Raw genomic sequence first — 23,470 nt, forward strand, 5'->3', positions numbered from 1 at the left:
CTTGAATTTGAAAAAAATCACATTTTATTTTTCACTAAAGAGGGGTTCGGTGAATGCGCATATGAAACTGGTGGGGTTCGGTACCTCCAACAAGGTTAAGAACCACTGCTCTAGGATAACTAATTAGCTATGAATAAACTGTTTCACCATGTAAATTAATATAAAGCCATATTAATGGAACTCACGTAAGTGATTGTGATCATTTATTCTATAATATCTTCAAATACATTGACCTCTAGGTATCACTTCCTGCCACTGCTTGCTCCCTTGTGGGCACACACTGATGACATCACACCACCTATTTAGGGCCCAACACTGGAGGACATTTTCACAATTCTGGCAACTGCCTGATGCTGCAGTTTGTAACTATCAGCGAAATGCGATGCCTAATTATAAAATGTTGTACATGCCCTACAACACAGCAGTGTGCTGAAGCAGTAATAAATTGGCACATTTGTTCACGTGACAATTTTATTAATCACAATATTGATGGTGAAAGTCTACTATGTGTTAAATTGATGACGTGCATGTTTGTAACAACGTATAGAGGCAGATGTTGACAACTCACTGCAATTCTGCTCGTCGCTGTAGTCTCCACAGTCGTCAGCACCATCGCACATGAACGAGGGGGAGGTGCAGGCCCCGTTGCCGCACTGGAAGGAGTCGGGTGGACAATCGGTGCAGCGGCCCTCGTCCGAGCCATCTGGGCAGTCCGCGTCTCCGTCACAGCGGTAGAGAGATGGGATGCACTGGCCTCCTCCGCAGCTGAACTCCCCAACCGCACAGCCTGTCCACAAAAGTGTGTTAGCTTGAGTACCTACATAGAGATTAATTTCTGTCAGGCTTGGCAACACCCACAGTTATCACTAAGAATGATCATGAGTCCCTGAACTTTAGATTAATCTTAAAATTCAGAAATCAGGCCTAGACTCAAAACATAAAAATGATCCAGAATGTTTGTTTCGGATTGATTGGAAAATGTGATGTCGCAAAAAGTGACGTCACTTCCATCACATCCCCACCACGCTGTTACTGCTCCAGAAGCAATCACTTGTCTCTTTTGATAAATCATAAAAATATAAAACATTGCATTAAAGTCATAGTTGTTCTGATTAAACGTATATGTTAAAAAGATAAACAGAAAAACTATGACTAACACTGATCAATATATATGCTTACATATCTAACGTAAAATACAATAATATATAATAACGCTCTATTATAACTAATTAGCTCTGACTAACCTGTTTCACCATTTAAATCATCATATTAACATACGTCACGAAAGTGAATGTGATCTAACATTCATTTGAATATATTAACCTCTAGGTATCACTTCCTGCCACTTCCTGCTTCCTTGTGTACACACACTGATGACATCACATCACCTATTTAGGGCCCAACACTAGTGGACATTTTCACAAATCTGGCAATTGCCTGATGCTGCTAATTGTAACTATCAGCGAAACGTGGCACCTAATGGTACAATCGAATGGATTGCTCTATTACACAGTGGTGTGCTGATGCAGAAACACATTGGCACATCTTTTCACATGATAATTTGTTTCATCACAATATTGGTTCCCAAAAGTCTACTGTCTGTTCAATTGATAAGATGTATATTTGTAACAACATAAAGAGGCAGATGTTCACAACTCACTGCAGTTCTGCTCGTCACTGTAGTCTCCGCAGTCGTCAGCTCCATCACACACGAACGAGGGGGAGGTGCAGGCCCCGTTACCGCACTGGAAGGAGTCGGGTGGACAATCGGTGCAGTGGCTCTCGTCCGAACCATCTGGGCAGTCCGCATCTCCGTCACAGCGGTAGAGAGATGGGATGCACTGGCCTCCTCCACAGCTGAACTCCCCAATCGCACAGCCTGTCCCAAAAAATTTGTTAACTTGAGTACCTACATCCAGATTAATTTTTGGCAGGCTTGGTAGCACCCAACGTGATCACAAAATGTACTAATTAGTTCCTGAATTTTATATTCATCTGAAAAAGACAGAAGCCGAGACACAAAGAAAAAAATTATCCAGAATGTTTATCTTGGATTGATCTGAAAATGTAACATCACAAAAGTGACGTCACTTCCATGACATCCCCTCCACAATGTTCCTGCTTCGTTTGCATGCACTTGTCGTCTCTTTTGATAAATTATTAAAGGAAAAAACATTGCATTAAAGTGAAAGTTTTTCTGGTTAAACCTACGTAAAATATTAAACTGAATAACTATGACTAATCAGTATCACCACGTATATATGTGTATCTTGCCATTTCTAACATAATCTATTATAATCTAACATAACTGTCTAATATATATGATTAGCTATGACTAACCTGTTTTACCATGTAAACGTTCATATTAACGTACCTCACGTAAGTAATTGCGATCTAAGATTTCATAATTTATGTGAATACTTTAACCTCTAGGAATCACTTCCTGCCACTTCCTGCTCCATTGTGGGTGCGCGCTGATGGCGTCACTCCACTTATATAGGGGCCAAAACTGGAGGACATTTTTACAATTATGGCAACTGCCTGATGCCCTAATTGTAACTATCAGCGAAACATGGAACCGAATGGTAAAATATAATGGATTGCTCTACAGGGTGTTTGAAAAAGATGTACCCAATTTCAGAGCAGTATATTTCATGATGGCAACATGTTACAATTACACAAAAAGTTACAAACGGTTTAATGAGTTATCAAGTTTTACTAACCATTTTATAAATGCTCTATGTGCCCTCCACCTGCTGTACGGACAACATCAATACGATAGTTGAATTCGTCCCAAATGCCTCTCTTCTCGCGTTTTCCTCTGAGGTGCGTGGTCGCCCTGTGCTCTATTCCCCTTACACAAACAGCCCGTTTCCTCAAATTGTCGGTAACAACGACGAATCTCTTTGATTTTGGCGGATCAATGCCAAAACGCCGTTGAAACGCACGCTGCACCGCATTTACGGATTCAGTCTTGCTGAATTGCAGAACGCAAAATGCCTTGTGTTGCGAGGTTACGATCTTGCGAATGACTGAGGCTAGGGGCTGTTTGTGCGCTGGGAGAGGCCTCTAGCGGTAATCATTTTAAACTCTATGCCCCGCCCTCTCTATGCCCCGCCCTTTCAAGTGGGCAGTTCGTGGTTGCAGAGATATAGCGATTTCAAATCGGGTCCATGTTTTAAACACCCTGTATAACACAGTGGTGTGCTGATGCAGAAACACATTGGCACATTTATTCACGTAAACATTTTATTTATCACAATATAGGGCAGCAAAATATACTTCATGTTAAATTGATAAGATACATATTTGTAATAACATATAGCGGTAGATGTTCACAACTCACTGCAGTTCTGTTCATCGCTGTAGTCTCCACAGTCGTCAGCTCCATCGCACACGAACGAGAGGGAGGTGCAGGCCCCGTTGCCGCACTGGAAGGAGTCGGCTGGACAATCGGTGCAGCGGCCCTCGTCCGAGCCGTCTGGGCAGTCCGCGTCTCCGTCACAGCGGTAGCCAGACGGGATGCACTCACCTCCTCCGCAGCGGAACTCATCCGCTCCACAGCCTTCAAAGAGAAACACAGTGTCAATCAATGTGCATCGAGTAAACCAATGCAGCACTACCAGTTTAACATGTAGGCTTTCACGACCAATATCATCTATAATACAGGTTTTTTTGGGGTTAGATCGCATGAAGATAAATGTGTCGTTAAACCCACCACCACCCGACACAGCCAACTAGTAAGGTTTGTCACGTGAACAGAACATGCTAATTCGTTACTAGTGTAATGACATGGTGACACCTGATGGCCTGGAAGAGGAATCAAGGGTACAGGCACGGTTAAGTAACAACCAATCAGAGAAGGAGGTGTATCTGGGGCAAAGGTAAAAGGTGGGGTTAGCCGAGAAACTCCGGGAATATGTTCGAAGGTTCCACGAGAGGGCGTGGCCGGAGGCGGGGCCTAGCCACGCCTGGGGTATATAAGGGGGAGCGGACCCGGGGCTTGGGGCTCGTGTGTGGGGTCTGGGTCCTCGCTGCGTCACTGCTCGCCATAATCTCTGTCCGTCGTCTGGCCACGTGGAAGATCTCCTGCGTGGTTTCCATCGCCATCATCCTCACGCTGCCAGCCAGCGGCGTAGCCGAGTGAGGGCGGTGGGACCACGCCGAGTGATCGGCTGTGTGTAGTCAGTAGAGACGTTAATATCTAAGTGTTGTACTCAGTGTGAGTAGGAATAAATGTTGGCCTGTGTTGTGCCCAGTGTGAGTAATAAAGAAGAAGCACCCTCTACAAGACGTGTTGCGGAAGTCGCTCATTACACTAGTATAGCACACTGGTGTGTTGGAGAACAAATCCACAACATTTACAATCTGAGTATGTTTCGCCAGTAATTAGCACCGGCATCATCAGGCAACAGCCAGATTTGTAAAGAAATCCTCCTGTTTTGTTCCTGAAGGGGGTACAAGAACAATGTGCCTGCATAATGTGCATGCTTCATGTAAGTTCATGAGCATATGAATAACCCAACCGTTAATGGATACCCATTGTAATTCATATGCATTCATTAATCCCCTACCACATTTCACAAGATTGACTCACAAGCGAAGTGATCACATCTATCCCTCTATTTAAGGAACGAAACAGGAGGATTTCTCCACAAATCTGGCTGCCGGTTGATAATACCGGTTGTAATTATTGGCGAAACGTCGTACTCAGATTGTAAATGTTGTGGATTTGCTCTCAAACACACCGGTATGCTGTGCTAGTAATGAATTGGCATGTTCTGTTCACGTGACAAACCTTACTAATCGGCTGTGTCGGGTGGTGGCCAGCTTAACGGCAGCACTACCAATATGGTGTTCCATCATCGAATGCCAATATTGATAACTTCATGGTTATTCCACTCACTGCAGTTCTGCTCGTCGCTGTAGTCTCCACAGTCGTCAGCTCCATCGCACACGAACGAGGGGGAGGTGCAGGCCCCGTTGCCGCACTGGAAGGAGTCGGGTGGACAATCTGTGCAGCGGGCCTCGTCTGAGCCGTCTGGGCAGTCCGTGTCTCCATCACAGCGGTATATCAGCTGAACACACTCTCCCGAGCCACAATGGAACTCGTCGTTGCCGCAACCTGGTCAGGGGACAAGAGATAGGAGGATTGACGTCGTTCGTCATAAAAGTAAACCCATCCGTCACTACCCTCGCAATTGAATTCGACAACAACATATTTGCTCTCCGTCACGTGGACGTGAAAAAGACTGAATGCCTGACAGCGCATAAACACAGGTCACAGTGAACACGACGCTACACACTGGCTTGGTGTTGAAGGGAAAACCAAAAACAATTGTCATATCATGAAAAACAATGGGTGAAACGTCAACATTTACTCCCAATACAAGGGTAAAAACGCAGTCCAGCAATTGCTCGCTCAAGTCACTGCTTACCAAATGGCCTGCACTCGAGGGAGCTCTGGAGAAACCCACTAGTGGATGGTGTTTGGTCTACTCTTCCCCTCTGTCGAGACATCTTGGATAAGGAGTGGGTGCCCACACTCTTAACCCTCCATCACACGCGACCTGGCAATAGATTAACTGCGCTGTTTCCATTGAAACTGCTGGGTGGACGTATGCGGCAGTGGAGGTGGGAGTGAAATAAACCCGCACCATCGTTACAACTGCCCCACCAGGACATTGAAGTGGAGCCCTCTGGATTGCAATTAAAGGACACTCATCGTGACAACATGGCAGCATCCGCTCGAAAAAAATATACAAATCCTACGTCGCAAGGTTGGCTACGTATGGTGGATAAGAAGTTCAACATACATAAGTACACCTCGCCTATGTCGACAAGAAGTATGGGCACTCACTGCAGTTCTGCTCGTCGCTGTAGTCTCCACAGTCGTCGGCTCCATCGCACACGAACGAGGGGGAGGTGCAGGCCCCGTTGCCACACTGGAAGGAGTCGGGTGGACAATCGGTGCAGCGGCCCTCGTCCGAGCCGTCTGGGCAGTCCGCGTCTCCGTCACAGCGGTAGCCAGACGGGATGCACTCACCTCCTCCGCAGTGGAACTCATCCGCTCCACAGCCTTCAAAGAGAAACACAGTGTCAATCAATGTGCACCGAGTAAACCAATGCAGCACTACCAGTTTAACATGTAGGCTTTCACGACCAATATCATCTATAATACAGGTTTTTTTGGGGTTAGATCGCATGAAGATAAATGTGTCGTTAAACCCACCACCACCCGACACAGCCAACTAGTAAGGTTTGTCACGTCAACAGAACATGCCAATTCGTTACTAGAACAGTACACGGTGTGTTGGAAAGCAAATCCACATTAACAATCTGAATACGACGTTTTGCCAGTAATTACAACGGGCATCATCAGGCGGTATCCAGATTTGTGGAAAAATCCTCCTGTTTCCCTCCTTAAGGGGGTACAAAAACAATGTGCATGCATGATGTGCATCCACAATGTACGTTGATTACCATATGAATAACCCAACCGTTAATGGATACCCATTGTAATTCATATGCATTCATTAATCCCCTACCACATTTCACAAGATTGACTCACAAGCGAAGTGATCACATCTATCCCTCTATTTAAGGAACGAAACAGGACGATTTCTCTACAAATCTGGCTGCCGGTTGATAATACCGGTTGTAATTATTGGCGAAACGTCGTACTCAGATTGTAAATGTTGTGGATTTGCTCTCAAACACACCGGTATGCTGTGCTAGTAATGAATTGGCATGTTCTGTTCACGTGACAAACCTTACTAATCGCCAGCTTAACGGCAGCACTACCAATATGGTGTTCCATCATCGAATGCCAATATTGATAACTTCATGGTTATTCCACTCACTGCAGTTCTGCTCGTCGCTGTAGTCTCCACAGTCGTCAGCTCCATCGCACACGAACGATGGGGAGGTGCAGGCCCCGTTGCCACACTGGAAGGAGTCGGGTGGACAATCTGTGCAGCGGGCCTCGTCTGAGCCATCTGGGCAGTCCGTGTCTCCATCACAGCGGTATATCAGCTGAACACACTCTCCAGAGCTACAATGGAACTCGTCGTTGCCGCAACCTGGCCAGGGGACAAGAGATAGGAGGATTGACGTCGTTCGTCATAAAAGTAAACCCATTCGTCACTACCCTCGCAATTGAATTCGACAAAAACATATTTGCTCTCCGTCACGTGGACGTGAAAAAGACTGAATGCCTGACAGCGCATAAACACAGGTCACAGTGAACACGACGCTACACACTGGCCTGGTGTTGAAGGGAAAACCAAAAACAATTGTCTTATCATGAAAAACAATGGGTGAAACATCAACATTTACTCCCGATACAAGGGTAAAAACGCAGTCCAGCAATTGCTCGCTCAAGTCACTGCTTACCAAATGGCCTGCACTCGAGGGAGCTCTGGAGAAACCCACTAGTGGACGGTGTTTGGTCTACTCTTCCCCTCTGTCGAGACATCTTGGATAAGGAGTGGGTGCCCACACTCTTCACCCTCCATCACACGCGACCTGGCAATAGATTAACTGCGCTGTTTCCATTGAAACTGCTGGGTGGACGTATGCGGCAGTGGAGGTGGGAGTGAAATAAACCCGCACCATCGTTACAACTGCCCCACCAGGAAATTGAAGTGGAGCCCTGTGGATTGCAATTCCAGGACGCTCATCGTGACAACATGGCAGCATCCGCTCGAAAAAAATATACAAATCCTACGTCGCAAGGTTGGCTACGTATGGTGGATAAGAAGTTCAACATACATAAGTACACCTCGCCTATGTCGACAAGAAGCATGGGCACTCACTGCAGTTCTGCTCGTCGCTGTAGTCTCCACAGTCGTCAGCTCCATCGCACACGAACGAGGGGGAGGTGCAGGCCCCGTTGCCACACTGGAAGGAGTCGGGTGGACAATCGGTGCAGCGGCCCTCGTCCGAGCCGTCTGGGCAGTCCGCGTCTCCGTCACAGCGGTAGCCAGACGGGATGCACTCACCTCCTCCGCAGCGGAACTCATCCGCTCCACAGCCTTCAAAGAGAAACAGTGTCAATCAATGTGTACTGAGTAAACCAATGCAGCACTACCAGTTTAACATGGAGGCTTTCACGACCAATATCATCCATGATACAGGTTTTTTTTTATATCGGTTAGATCGCGCAACTATAAAGGTGTCGTTCAAACCACCGCCAACCGACACAGCCAATTAGTAAGGTTTGTCATGTAAATAGAACATGCCAATTCGTTACTAGTACAGTACACCAGTGTGTTGGAAAGCAAATCCACATTTACAATCTGAATACGACGTTTCGCCAGTAATTACAACGGGCATCATCAGGCGGTAGCCAGATTTGTGGAAAAATCCTCCTGTTTCCCTCCTTAAGGGGGTACAAAAAGAATGTGCATGCATGATGTGCATCCACAATGTACGTTGATTACCATATGAATAACCCAACCGTTAATGGATACCCATTGTAATTCATATGCATTCATTAATCCCCTACCACATTTCACAAGATTGACTCACAAGCGAAGTGATCACATCTATCCCTCTATTTAAGGAACGAAACAGGAGGATTTCTCCACAAATCTGGCTGCCGGTTGATAATACCGGTTGTAATTATTGGCGAAACGTCGTACCTAGATTGTAAATGTTGTGGATTTGCTCTCAAACACACCGGTATGCTGTGCTAGTAATGAATTGGCATGTTCTGTTCACGTGACAAACCTTACTAATCGACTGTGCCGGGTGGTGGCCAGCTTAACGGCAGCACTACCAACATGGTGTTCCATCATCGAATGCCAATATTGATAACTTCATGGTTATTCCACTCACTGCAGTTCTGCTCGTCGCTGTAGTCTCCACAGTCGTCAGCTCCATCGCACACGAATGAGGGGGAGGTGCAGGCCCCGTTGCCGCACTGGAAGGAGTCGGGTGGACAATCGGTGCAGCGGGCCTCGTCCGAGCCGTCTGGGCAGTCCGTGTCTCCATCACAGCGGTATATCAGCTGAACACACTCTCCCGAGCCACAATGGAACTCGTCGTTGCCGCAACCTGGCCAGGGGACAAGAGATAGGAGGATTGACGTCGTTCGTCATAAAAGTAAACCCATCCGTCACTACCCTCGCAATTGAATTCGACAACAACATATTTGCTCTCCGTCACGTGGACGTGAAAAAGACTGAATGCCTGACAGCGCATAAACACAGGTCACAGTGAACACGACGCTACACACTGGCCTGGTGTTGAAGGGAAAACCAAAAACAATTGTCATATCATGAAAAACAATGGGTGAAACGTCAACATTTACTCCCCATACAAGGGTAAAAACGCAGTCCAGCAATTGCTCGCTCAAGTCACTGCTTACCAAATGGCCTGCACTCGAGGGAGCTCTGGAGAAACCCACTAGTGGACGGTGTTTGGTCTACTCTTCCCCTCTGTCGAGACATCTTGGATAAGGAGTGGGTGCCCACACTCTTCACCCTCCATCACACGCGACCTGGCAATAGATTAACTGCGCTGTTTCCATTGAAACTGCTGGGTGGACGTATGCGGCAGTGGAGGTGGGAGTGAAATAAACTCGCACCATCGTTACAACTGCCCCACCAGGACATTGAAGTGGAGCCCTGTGGATTGCAATTCCAGGACGCTCATCGTGACAACATGGCAGCATCCGCTCGAAAAAAATATACAAATCCTACGTCGCAAGGTTGGCTACGTATGGTGGATAAGAAGTTGGACATACATACATAAGTACACCTCGCCTATGTCGACAAGAAGCATGGGCACTCACTGCAGTTCTGCTCGTCGCTGTAGTCTCCACAGTCGTCGGCCCCATCGCACACGAACGAGGGGGAGGTGCAGGCCCCGTTGCCACACTGGAAGGAGTCGGGTGGACAATTGGTGCAGCGGCCCTCGTCCGAGCCGTCTGGGCAGTCCGCGTCTCCGTCACAGCGGTAGCCGGACGGGATGCACTCGCCTCCTCCGCAGTGGAACTCATCCACTCCACAGCCTTCAAAGAGAAACACAGTGTCAATCAATGTGCATCGAGTAAACCAATGCAGCACTACCAGTTTAACATGTAGGCTTTCACGACCAATATCATCTATAATACAGGTTTTTTTGGGGTTAGATCGCATGAAGATAAATGTGTCGTTAAACCCACCACCACCCGACACAGCCAACTAGTAAGGTTTGTTACGTCAACAGAACATGCTAATTCGTTACTAGTGTAATGACATGGTGACACCTGCTGGCCTGGAAGGAGAATCAAGGGTACAGGCACGGTTAAGTAATAACCAATCAGAGAAGGAGGTGTATCTGGGGCAAAGGTAAAAGGTGGGGTCAGCCGAGAAACTCCGGGAATATGATCGAAGGTTCCACGAGAGGGCGTGGCCGGAGGCGGGGCCTAGCCACGCCTGGGGTATATAAGGGGGAGCGGACCCGGGGCTTGGGGCTCGTGTGTGGGGTCTGGGTCCTCGCTGCGTCACTGCTCGCCATAATCTCTGTCCGTCGTCCAGCCACGTGGAAAATCTCCTGCGTGGTTTCCATCGCCATCATCCTCACGCTGCCAGCCAGCGGCGTAGCCGAGTGAGGGCGGTGGGACCACGCCGAGTGATCGGCTGTGTGTAGTCAGTAGAGACGTTAATATCTAAGTGTTGTACTCAGTGTGAGTAGGAATAAATGTTGGCCTGTGTTGTGCCCAGTGTGAGTAATAAAGAAGAAGCACCCTCTACAAGACGTGTTGCGGAAGTCGCTCATTACACTAGTATAGCACACTGGTGTGTTGGAGAACAAATCCACAACATTTACAATCTGAGTATGTTTCGCCAGTAATTAGCACCGGCATCATCAGGCAACAGCCAGATTTGTAAAGAAATCCTCCTGTTTTGTTCCTGAAGGGGGTACAAGAACAATGTGCATGCATAATGTGCATGCTTCATGTAAGTTCATGAGCATATGAATAACCCAACCGTTAATGGATACTCATTGTCATTTATATGTATTCACTAATCCCCTCCCACTTCACACAAGATTGGCTTACAAGTGATGTCATCACATCTATGACTATTTAAGGCACAAAACAGGTGGATTTCTCCCCAAATTTGGCTGCCGCCTGATGAAGCTAGTTATAATTACTGACAAAACATCGTACTCAGATTGTAAATGTTGTGGATTTGCTCTCTAACACACCGGTGTGCTGTGCTAGTAATGAATTAGCATGTTCTCTTTACGTGACAAACCTTACTAATTGGCTGTGTCGAGTGGTGGCGGGTTTAACGGCAGCACTACCAATATGGTGTACCCTCATCACCCATTTTGATAACTTCAGGATTATTCCACTCACTGCAGTTCTGCTCGTCGCTGTAGTCTCCACAGTCGTCAGCTCCATCGCACACGAACGAGGGGGAGGTGCAGACCCCGTTGCCACACTGGAAGGAGTCGGGTGGACAATCGGTGCAGCGGCCCTCGTCCGAGCCGTCTGGGCAGTCTGCGTCTCCGTCACAGCGGTAGCCGGACGGGATGCACTCACCTCCTCCGCAGCGGAACTCATCCGCTCCACAGCCTTCAAAGAGAAACACTGTCAATCAATGTGTACTGAGTAAACCAATGCAGCACTACCAGTTTAACATGGAGGCTTTCACGACGAATATCATCCATAATACAGGTTTTTTTTTATCGGTTAGATCGCGCAACTATAAAGGTGTCGTTCAAACCACCGCCAACCGACACAGCCAATTAGTAAGGTTTGTCATGTAAATAGAACATGCCAATTCGTTACTAGTACAGTACACCGGTGTGTTGGAAAGCAAATCCACATTTACAATCTGAATACGACGTTTCGCCAGTAAATACAACGGGCATCATCAGGCGGTAGCCAGATTTGTGGAAAAATCCTCCTGTTTCCCTCCTTAAGGGGTTACAAAAACAATGTGCATGCATGATGTGCATCCACAATGTACGTTGATTACCATATGAATAACCCAACCGTTAATGGATACCCATTGTAATTCATATGCATTCATTAATCCCCTACCACATTTCACAAGATTGACGCACAAGCGAAGTGATCACATCTATCCCTCTATTTAAGGAACGAAACAAGAGGATTTCTCCACAAATCTGGCTGCCGGTTGATAATACCGGTTGTAATTACTGCCGAAACGTCGTACTCAGATTGTAAATGTTGTGGATTTGCTCTCAAACACACTGGTATGCAGTGCTAGTAATGAATTGGCATGTTCTGTTCACGTGACAAACCTTACTAATCGGCTGTGTCGGGTGGTGGCCAGCTTAACGGCAGCACTACCAACATGGTGTTCCATCATCGAATGCCAATATTGATAACTTCATGGTTATTCCACTCACTGCAGTTCTGCTCGTCGCTGTAGTCTCCACAGTCGTCAGCTCCATCGCACACGAACGATGGGGAGGTGCAGGCCCCGTTGCCACACTGGAAGGAGTCGGGTGGACAATCTGTGCAGCGGGCCTCGTCTGAGCCATCTGGGCAGTCCGTGTCTCCATCACAGCGGTATATCAGCTGAACACACTCTCCCGAGCCACAATGGAACTCGTCGTTGCCGCAACCTGGCCAGGGAACAAGAGATAGGAGGATTGACGTCGTTCGTCATAAAAGTAAACCCATCCATCACTACCCTCGCAATTGAATTCGACAACAACATATTTGCTCTCCGTCACGTGGACGTGAAAAAGACTGAATGCCTGACAGCGCATAAACACAGGTCACAGTGAACACGACGCTACACACTGGCCTGGTGTTGAAGGGAAAACCAAAAACAATTGTCATATCATGAAAAACAATGGGTGAAACGTCAACATTTACTCCCCATACAAGGGTAAAAACACAGTCCAGCGATTGCTCGCTCAAGTCACTGCTTACCAAATGGCCTGCACTCGAGGGAGCTCTGGAGAAACCCACTAGTGGACGGTGTTTGGTCTACTCTTCCCCTCTGTCGAGACATCTTGGATAAGGAGCGGGTGCCCACACTCTTAACCCTCCATCACACGCGACCTGGCAATAGATTAACTGCGCTGTTTCCATTGAAACTGCTGGGTGGACGTATGCGGCAGTGGAGGTGGGAGTGAAATAAACCCGCACCATCGTTACAACTGCCCCACCAGGACATTGAAGTGGAGCCCTCTGGATTGCAATTCCAGGACGCTCATCGTGACAACATGGCAGCATCCGCTCGAAAAAAATATACAAATCCTACGTCGCAAGGTTGGCTACGTATGGTGGATAAGAAGTTCAACATACATACATAAGTACACCTCGCCTATGTCGACAAGAATCATGGGCACTCACTGCAGTTCTGCTCGTCGCTGTAGTCTCCACAGTCGTCGGCCCCATCGCACACGAACGATAGGGAGGTGCAGGCCCCGTTGCCGCAGGTGAACGAGTTGGGTGGACAATCGGTGCACCTCGTCTCGTCCGATCCGTCCGGGCAGTCCACGTCTCCATCACAGCGGTAGATGGATGGGATGCACTCGCCTCCTCCGCATTGGAACTCATCCGTTCCACAGCCTTCGAAGAGAAACTCAGTGTGAGTCAATGTGTACCGAAGAAACCAATGCAGCACGAGGAGGGTGTTCCCTCATCGAATGCCAATGTCGATAACGCGAGGTTTTTCTACTCACTGCAGTTCTGCTCGTCGCTGTAGTCTCCACAGTCGTCAGCACCATCGCACACGAACGAGGGGGAGGTGCAGGCCCCGTTGCCGCACTGGAAGGAGTCGGGTGGACAATCGGTGCAGCGGCCCTCGTCCGAGCCATCTGGGCAGTCCGCGTCTCCGTCACAGCGGTAGAGAGATGGGATGCACTGGCCTCCTCCGCAGGTGAACTCCCCAATCGCGCAGCCTGTCAACAAAAAAGGTGTTAGCTTGAGTACCTACATCCACATTAATTTCTGTCGGGCTTGGCAGCACCCAGTCATCACTGAGAATGTTCATTATTTCCTGAATGTTATATTAATCTGAAGACATAAATCGGGGCCTAAAGATTCGAAACATAAAATGATCCAGAATGTTTGTTTTGGACTGTTCCAAAAATGTGACGTCGCAAAAAGTGATGTCACTTCCGTAACATCCCGTCCATGCTGTTACTACTTATTTTGATATAATTGTTGACATATCTAACATGATCTATTATTACATAGCATAACCCTCTAGGATAGATAATTCGCTATGACTAACCTGTTTCACCATGTAAACCTTCATATTAACATACCCCACATAAGCGATTGTGATCTAATATTTTATCATTTATGTTATATTTACGTGACAAACCTTACTAATTGGCTGTGTCGGGTGGTGGCGGGTTTAACGACACATTAGTATTTATGTTATCTAGCCATGAAAAAACCTGCTTAAAGGATTATATTGGTCGCGAAAGCCTTCGTGTTAAAATAACCCTCTAGTATAGCTAATTATCTATGAATAACCTGTTTCATTATGTAACGTTTATAATAAGATATGTATATATTAGTGATTGTGATTTAACATTGTATAATATATGCGAATAAATTAATCTCTAGGGATCACGTCCTGCAACTGTCTGCTCCCTTATGGGTGCACACTGATGACATCATGCCATCTATTTAGGGCCCAACACTGCAGCACATTTGAAAAATTATCGTAACTGCCTGATGCTGCTGGTTGTAACTATAAGGGAAATGTTGTGCCCAATTGTTCAATGTTATGGATTGCTCTACAACATAGTGGTGTGCTGAAGCAGAAATATATTTTCACATTTGTTTATGGAAGAACTCTATTAATTGACTGTGTTGGCTGGAAGAAAGTTCACGACAAACATTTTATTAACGTGATCTGACCCAAAAATCAATTACGAACAACCATGTTAGTCACAAAATTCTAGTATTTGTTAAATTGATGAGATGTACGTTTATAAAAACGTATAGAGGCAGATGTTGACAACTCACTGCAGTTCTGCTCGTCGCTGTAGTCTCCACAGTCGTCGGCTCCATCGCACACGAACGAGGGGGAGGTGCAGGCCCCGTTGCCACACTGGAAGGAGTCGGGTGGACAATCGGTGCAGCGGCCCTCGTCCGAGCCGTCTGGGCAATCCGCGTCTCCGTCACAGCGGTAGAGAGATGGGATGCACTGGCCTCCTCCGCAGCTGAACTCCCCAATCACACAGCCTGTCCACAAAAAGTGGTAGCTTTAGTACCTACATCCAGATGAATTTCTGTTCGACTTGGCAGCACCCACCATCATCACGTAATGTATTAATGAGTTCCTAAATTGAAGATTAACCTGAAAAATTCAGAAATCGGGTCTAAATACGAAATATCAAATGATCCAGATTGTTTTTGATTGATCCGAAAATCTGATGTCGCAAAAAGTGAAGTTACATCCATTACATTTCGTCCACGCTGTTGCCGCTGATTTGATGAGATTGATACATTTAACACATTGCATTAACGTCATAGTTTTTCTGAATAAACTTACATTAAGTTAAACTGAATAACTATAACTCACCAGTCTCATCACGCAAATCTATATTTATGTGTATATTGACATATCTAACATAATCTATTATAACATAACATAACCTTCCAGTATAATTAATTCACTATTACTAACCTGTTTCACCATATAAACCTTCATATTAACATGTATCACCTCAGTGATTGTTATCTAACATTTTATAATTTAGCGAATACATTCATCTCTAGGTATCACTTCCTGCCACTTTCTGCTCTCTTGTGGGCACACACTGATGACATCACACCACCTTTTTAGAGCCCAACACTGGAGGACATTTTCACAATTCTGGCAACTGCCTGATGCTGCTGATTATAACTATCAGCAAAACGTCGTGCCCAATTGTTCAATGTTGTGGTTTGCTCTACAACACAGTGGTGTGCTGAAGCAAAAATACATTGGCACATTTGATCACGTGACATTTCTATTAAATGGCTGTGTCGAGTGGAGGAGGGTGTACCACGTGGATTTTGTTCATGTGATCTAACCCAAATATCAATTACGAATCACAATATTGATCGTGAAAATTTACTGTGCATTACATTGAGAACATGCATGTTTGAAACAACAAATAGAGGCAGATGTTGACAACTCACTGCAATTCTGCTCGTCGCTGTAGTCTCCACAGTCGTCGGCTCCATCGCACACGAACGAGGGGGAGGTGCAAGCCCCGTTGCCGCACTGGAAGGAGTCAGGTGGACAATCGGTGCAGCGGCCCTCGTCCGAGCCGTCTGGGCAATCCGCGTCTCCGTCACAGCGGTAGAGAGATGGGATGCACTGGCCTCCTCCGCAGCTGAACTCCCCAATCGCACAGCCTGTCCACAAAAAGTGGTAGCTTTAGTACCTACATCCAGATTAATTTCTGTTCGACTTGGCAGCACCCACCATCATCACGTAATGTATTAACGAGTTCGTGAATTGAAGATTAACCTGAAAAATTCAGAAATCGGGTCTAAATACGAGATATAAAATTATCCAGATTGTTTGTTTTTGATAGATCCGAAAATCTGATGTCGCAAAAAGTGAAGTTACACCCAGTACATTTCGTCCACGCTGTTGCCGCTGATTTGATGAGATTGATACATTTAACACATTGCATTAACGTCATAGTTTTTCTGAATAAACTTACATTAAGTTAAACTGAATAACTATAACTCACCAGTCTCATCACGCAAATCTATATTTATGTGTATATTGACATATCTAACATAATCTATTATAATATAACATAACCTTCCAGTATAATTAATTCGCTATTACTAACCTGTTTCACCATATAAACCTTCATATTAACATGTATCACCTCAGTGATTGTTATCTAACATTTTATAATTTAGCGAATACATTCATCTCTAGGTATCACTTCCTGCCACTTTCTGCTCTCTTGTGGGCACACACTGATGACATCACACCACCTTTTTAGAGCCCAACACTGGAGGACATTTTCACAATTCTGGCAACTGCCTGATGCTGCTGATTATAACTATCAGCAAAACGTCGTGCCCAATTGTTCAATGTTGTGGTTTGCTCTACAACACAGTGGTGTGCTGAAGCAGAAATACATTGGCACATTTGATCACGTGACATTTCTATTAAATGGCTGTGTCGAGTGGAGGAGGGTGTACCACGTGGATTTTGTTCATGTGATCTAACCCAAATATCAATTACGAATCACAATATTGATCGTGAAAATTTACTGTGCATTACATTGAGAACATGCATGTTTGAAACAACAAATAGAGGCAGATGCTGACAACTCACTGCAATTCTGCTCGTCGCTGTAGTCTCCACAGTCGTCGGCTCCATCGCACACGAACGAGGGGGAGGTGCAGGCCCCGTTGCCGCACTGGAAGGAGTCGGGTGGACAATCGGTGCAGCGGCCCTCGTCCGAGCCGTCTGGGCAATCCGCGTCTCCGTCACAGCGGTAGAGAGATGGGATGCACTGGCCTCCTCCGCAGCTGAACTCCCCAATCGCACAGCCTGTCCACAAAAAGTGGTAGCTTTAGTACCTACATCCAGATTAATTTCTGTTCGACTTGGCAGCACCCACCATCATCACGTAATGTATTAACGAGTTCGTGAATTGAAGATTAACCTGAAAAATTCAGAAATCGGGTCTAAATACGAGATATCAAATTATCCAGATTGTTTGTTTTTGATAGATCCGAAAATCTGATGTCGCAAAAAGTGAAGTTACACCCAGTACATTTCGTCCACGCTGTTGCCGCTGATTTGATGAGATTGATACATTTAACACATTGCATTAACGTCATAGTTTTTCTGAATAAACTTACATTAAGTTAAACTGAATAACTATAACTCACTAGTCTCATCACGTAAATCTATATTTTCGTGTATATTGACATATCTAACTTAATCTATTATAACATAACATAATCTTCCAGTATAATTAATTCGCTATTACTAACCTGTTTCACCATATAAACCTTCATATTAATATAGATCACATCAGTGATTGTGATCTAACATTTTATAATTTAGCGAATACATTCATCTCTAGGTATCACTTCCTGCCACTTCCTGCTCCCTTGTGGGCAAACACTGATGACATCACACTACCTATTTCGGGCCCAACACTGGAGGACATTTTCACAATTCTGGCAACTGCCTGATGCTGCTGATTATAACTATCAGCGAAACGTCGTGCCCAATTGTTCAATGTTGTGGATTCCTCTACGACACAGTGGTGTGCTGAAGCAGAAATCCATTGGCACATTTGATCACGTGATATTTCTATTAAATTACTGTGTCGAGTGGAGGAGGGTGTACCACGTGGATTTTATTCATGTGATCTAACCCAAAATCAATAACGAATCACAATACTGATCGTGAAAATCTACTGTGCATTAAATTGATAACATGCATGTTTGTAGCAACGTATAGAGGCAGATGTTGACAACTCACTGCAGTTCTGCTCGTCGCTGTAGTCTCCACAGTCGTCAGCTCCATCGCACACGAACGAGGGGGAGGTGCAGGCCCCGTTGCCACACTGGAAGGAGTCGGGTGGACAATCGGTGCAGCGGCCCTCGTCCGAGCCGTCTGGGCAGTCCGCATCTCCATCACAGCGGTAGAGAGATGGGATGCACTGGCCTCCTCCACAGTTGAACTCCCCAATCACACAGCCTGTCCAGAAAACACACGTCTGAATGTAGTCCTGCTCACGTATGTGATTTCAACATGACAATCAATTCTAGACTATCGATGGCAGCATTATGCTTGTTTCAGATTCACTATGCTCGTACAAAATAAATATTTTACATGCGCTGGATAATTCATTAGCTGCTCCTCACTCATCGAGGACCAGCAACTCGGTGCCATTTTCACCGCACACGACGGCGAGTCGAGCGATTACGTGAAGAGGAAACAAACACAGGCAACACAATCCGTCTCTGCAATAAATTCACCGTCTTTGAATTTTATCTGGGCCACCCCTGTCCATTACCCCAGATAAGCAAGATTTCATAATGTAGCAATAACTATGAAGGTAAGTGATTAGTTGTGACATTTATTGCTTTCGCAAACGAACACGAAAGTGCAACACTCACTGCAGTTCTGTTCGTCGCTGTAGTCTCCGCAGTCGTCAGCTCCATCGCACACGAACGAGGGGGAGGTGCAGGCCCCGTTGCCACACTGGAAGGAGTCGGGTGGACAATCGGTGCAGCGGCCCTCGTCCGAGCCGTCTGGGCAGTCCGCGTCTCCGTCACAGCGGTAGAGAGATGGGATGCACTGGCCTCCTCCGCAGCTGAACTCCCCAATCGCACAGCCTGTCCACAAAAAGTGGTAGCTTTAGTACCTACATCCAGATTAATTTCTGTTCGACTTGGCAACACCCACCATCATCACGTAATTTATTAATGAGTTCCTGAATTGAAGATTAACCTGAAAAATTCAGAAATCGGGTCTAAATACGAAATATCAAATGATCCAGATTGTTTTTGATTGATCCGAAAATCTGATGTTGCAAAAAGTGAAGTTACACCCATTAAATTTCGTCCACGCTGTTGCCTCTGCTTTTGATGAGATTGATACATTTAACACATTGCATTAACGTCATAGTTTTTCTGAATAAACTTACATTAAGTTAAACTGAATAACTATAACTCACCAGTCTCATCACGTAAATCTATATTTATGTGTATATTGACATATCTAACATAATCTATTATAACATAACATAACCTTCCAGTATAATTAAATCGCTATTACTAACCTGTTTCACCATATAAACCTTCATATTAATATATATATATCACATCAGTGATTGTCATCTAACATTTTTTAAATTAGCAAATACATTCTTCTCTAGGTATCACTTCCTGCCACTTCCTGCTCCCTTGTGAGCACACACTGATGACATCACACTGCCTATTTAGGGCCCAACACTGGAGGACATTTTCACAATTCTGGCAACTGCCTGATGCTGCTGATTATAACTATCAGCGAAACGTCATGCCCAATTGTTCAATTTTGTGGATTGCTCTACTACACAGTGGTGTGCTGAAGCAGAAATACATTGGTACATTTGATCACGTGACATTTCTATTAAATGGCTGTGTCGAGTGGAGGAGGGTGTACCACGTGGATTTTGTTCATGTGATCTCACCCAAAAATCAATAACGAATCACAATATTGATCGTGAAAATCTACCGTGCATTAAATTGATAACATGCATGTTTGTAACAACGTATGGAGGCAGATGTTGACAACTCACTGCAGTTCTGCTCGTCGCTGTAGTCTCCACAGTCGTCGGCTCCATCGCACACGAATGAGGGGGAGGTGCAAGCCCCGTTGCCACACTGGAAGGAGTCGGGTGGACAATCGGTGCAGCGGCCCTCGTCCGAGCCATCTGGGCAATCCGCATCTCCGTCACAGCGGTAGAGAGATGGGATGCACTGGCCTCCTCCGCAGCTGAACTCCCCATTCGCACAGCCTGTCCACAAAAAGTGGTAGCTTTAGTACCTACATCCAGATTAATTTCTGTTCGACTTGGCAGCACCCACCATCATCATGTCATTTATTAACGAGTTCCTGAATTGAAGATAAACCTGAAAAATTCAGAAATCGGGTCTAAATACGAAATAGCAAATGATCCAGATTGTTTGTTTTTGATTGATCCGAAAATCTGATGTCGCAAAAAGTGAAGTTACACCCATTACATTTCGTCCACGCTGTTGGCGCTGATTTGATGAGATTGATAAATTTAACACATTGCATTAACGTCATAGTTTTTCTGAATAAACTTACATTAAGTTAAACTGAATAACTATAACTCACCAGTCTCATCACATAAATATATATTTATGTGTATATTGACATATTTAACATAATCTATTATAACATAACATAACCTTCCAGTATAATTAATTCGCTATTACTAACCTGTTTCACCATATAAACCTTCATATTAATATATATCACATCAGTGATTGTGATCTAACATTTTATAATTTAGCGAATACATTAATCTCTAGGTATCACTTCCTGCCACTTCCTGCTCCCTTGTGGGCACACACTGATGACATCACACCACCTATTTAGGGCCCAACACTGGAGGACATTTTCACAATTCTGGCATCTGCCTGATGCTGCTGATTATAACTATCAGCGAAACGTTGTGCCAAATTGTTCAATGTTGTGGATTCCTCTACGACACAGTGGTGTGCTGAAGCAGAAATCCATTGGCACATTTGATCACGTGATGTTTCTATTAAATGGCTGTGTCGAGTGGAGGAGGGTGTACCACGTGGATTTTGTTCATGTGATCTAACCCAAAAATCAATAACGAATCACAATACTGATCGTGAAAATCTACTGTGCATTAAATTGATAACCTGCATGTTTGTAACAACGTATAGAGGCAGATGTTGACAACTCACTGCAGTTCTGCTCGTCGCTGTAGTCTCCACAGTCGTCAGCCCCATCGCACACGAACGAGGGGGAGGTGCAGGCCCCGTTGCCACACTGGAAGGAGTCGGGTGGACAATCGGTGCAGCGGCCCTCGTCCGAGCCGTCTGGGCAGTCCGCATCTCCATCACAGCGGTAGAGAGATGGGATGCACTGGCCTCCTCCGCAGCTGAACTCCCCAATCGCACAGCCTGTCCAGAAAACACACGTCTGAATGTAGTCCTGCTCACGTATGTGATTTCAACATGACAATCAATTCTAGACTATCGATGGCAGCATTATGCTGGTTTCAGATTTACTATGCTCGTACAAAAGAAATATTTTACATGCGCGTGATAATTCATTAGCTGCACCTCACTCATCGAGGACCAGCAACTCGGTGCCATTTTCACCGCACATGACGGCGAGTCGAGCGATTACGTGAAGAGGAAACAAACACAGGCAACACAATCCGTCTCTGCAATGAATTCACCGTCTTTGAATTTTATCTGGGCCACCCCTGTCCATTACCCCAGATAAGCAAGATTTCATAATGTAGCAATAACAATGAAGGTAAGTGATTAGTTGTGACATTTATTGCTTTCGCAAACGAACACGAAAGTGCAACACTCACTGCAGTTCTGTTCGTCACTGTAGTCTCCGCAGTCGTCGGCTCCATCGCACACGAACGAGGGGGAGGTGCAGGTCCCGTTGCCACACTGGAAGGAGTCGGGTGGACAATCGGTGCAGCGGCCCTCGTCCGAGCCGTCTGGGCAATCCGCGTCTCCGTCACAGCGGTAGAGAGATGGGATGCACTTGCCTCCTCTGCAGCTGAACTCCCCAATCGCACAGCCTGTCCACAAAAAGTGGTAGCTTTAGTACCTACATCCAGATGAATTTCTGTTCGACTTGACAACACCCACCATCATCACGTAATGTATTAACGAGTTCCTGAATTGAAGGTTAATCTGAAAAATTCAGAAATCGGGTCTAAATACAAAATATCAAATGATCCAGATTGTTTTTGATTGATCCGAAAATCTGATGTCGCAAAAAGTGAAGTTACACCCATTACATTTCGTCCACGCTGTTACCACTTCTTTTGATTAGATTGATACATGTAACACATTGCATTAACATCATAGTTTTTCTGAATAAACTTACATTAAGTTAAACTGAATAACTATAACTCACCAGTCTTACCACGTAAATCTATATTTAGGTGTATATTGACATATCTAACATAATCTATTATAACATAACATAACCTTCCAGTATAATGAATTCGCTATTACTAACCTGTTTCACCATATAAACCTTCATATTAACATATATCACATCAGTGATTGTGATCTAACATTTTATAATTTAGCGAATACATTCATCTCTAGGTATCACTTCCTGCCACTTCCTGCTCCCTTGTGGGTACACACTGATGACATCACACCACCTATTTAGGGCCCAACACTGGAGGACATTTTCACAATTCTGGCAACTGCCTGATGCTGCTGATTATAACTATCAGCAAAACGTCGTGCCCAATTGTTCAATGTTGTGGTTTGCTCTACAACACAGTGGTGTGCTGAAGCAGAAATACATTGGCACATTTGATCATGTGACATTTCTGTTAAATGGCTGTGTCGAGTGGAGGAGGGTGTACCACGTAGATTTTGTTCATGTGATCTAACCCAAAAATCAATTACGAATCACAATATTGATCGTGTAAATCTACTGTGCATTAAATTGATAACATGCATGTTTGTAACAACGTATGGAGGCAGATGTTGACAACTCACTGCAGTTCTGCTCGTCGCTGTAGTCTCCACAGTCGTCAACCCCATCGCACACGAACGAGGGGGAGGTGCAGGCCCCGTTGCCGCACTGGAAGGAGTCCGATGGACAATCGGTGCAGCGGGTCTCGTCTGAGCCGTCTGGGCAGTCCGTGTCTCCATCGCAGACGTACAGAGATGGGATGCACTGGCCTCCTGCTCTGCAGCTGAACTCCCCCGGCACGCAGCCTGTCCAGAAAAAGGTGA

General features: G+C 45.5%; 2 protein-coding genes across 2 annotated transcripts; both read right to left on the bottom strand.

Annotated features, from left to right (window-relative positions):
• Nucleotides 1-922: 922 nt before the first annotated feature.
• Nucleotides 923-8,381, bottom strand: LOC142925113 (uncharacterized). The gene is made up of 5 exons (XM_076067981.1): nucleotides 5,861-8,381; nucleotides 4,874-5,125; nucleotides 4,078-4,175; nucleotides 3,347-3,737; nucleotides 923-1,879 (listed from the first exon to the last, which is right to left on the bottom strand). Exons 1-5 carry the CDS (start codon nucleotides 6,204-6,206, stop codon nucleotides 1,650-1,652), a joined length of 1,317 nt encoding a protein of 438 aa, XP_075924096.1. The 5' UTR covers nucleotides 6,207-8,381; the 3' UTR covers nucleotides 923-1,649.
• On the bottom strand, nucleotides 8,377-14,260 carry LOC142925114 (uncharacterized). The gene is made up of 8 exons (XM_076067982.1): nucleotides 14,254-14,260; nucleotides 13,666-13,884; nucleotides 13,334-13,552; nucleotides 12,376-12,594; nucleotides 11,299-11,572; nucleotides 10,504-10,573; nucleotides 9,800-10,190; nucleotides 8,377-9,060 (listed from the first exon to the last, which is right to left on the bottom strand). The coding sequence occupies exons 1-8, from the start codon at nucleotides 14,258-14,260 to the stop codon at nucleotides 8,798-8,800; spliced, it is 1,662 nt and encodes a 553-aa protein (XP_075924097.1). The 3' UTR covers nucleotides 8,377-8,797.
• Nucleotides 14,261-23,470: the final 9,210 nt, after the last annotated feature.

This window comes from Petromyzon marinus, chromosome 19 (assembly GCF_048934315.1).
Source record: "Petromyzon marinus isolate PM22_M1 ecotype Great Lakes invasive population chromosome 19, UKy_Petmar_22M1.pri1.0, whole genome shotgun sequence".
Classification (NCBI taxonomy): domain Eukaryota; kingdom Metazoa; phylum Chordata; class Hyperoartia; order Petromyzontiformes; family Petromyzontidae; genus Petromyzon; species Petromyzon marinus.

Excerpts from the sequence above, each read along its gene's own strand:
- LOC142925113 (XM_076067981.1), bottom strand. The coding sequence starts at position 6,206 with ATGCGATCTAACCCCAAAAAAACCTGTATTATAGATGATATTGGTCGT. Across the intron at positions 5,126-5,860 it reads CAGCGACGAGCAGAACTGCA|GTTGCGGCAACGACGAGTTC; the intron begins GTGAGTGCCCAT and ends TCCCCTGACCAG. Across the intron at positions 1,880-3,346 it reads CAGCGATGAACAGAACTGCA|GCTGTGCGATTGGGGAGTTC; the intron begins GTGAGTTGTGAA and ends TTTTTGGGACAG.
- LOC142925114 (XM_076067982.1), bottom strand. Across the intron at positions 13,553-13,665 it reads CAGCGACGAGCAGAACTGCA|GCTGTGGAACGGATGAGTTC; the intron begins GTGAGTAGAAAA and ends TTCTCTTCGAAG. Across the intron at positions 12,595-13,333 it reads CAGCGACGAGCAGAACTGCA|GTTGCGGCAACGACGAGTTC; the intron begins GTGAGTGCCCAT and ends TTCCCTGGCCAG.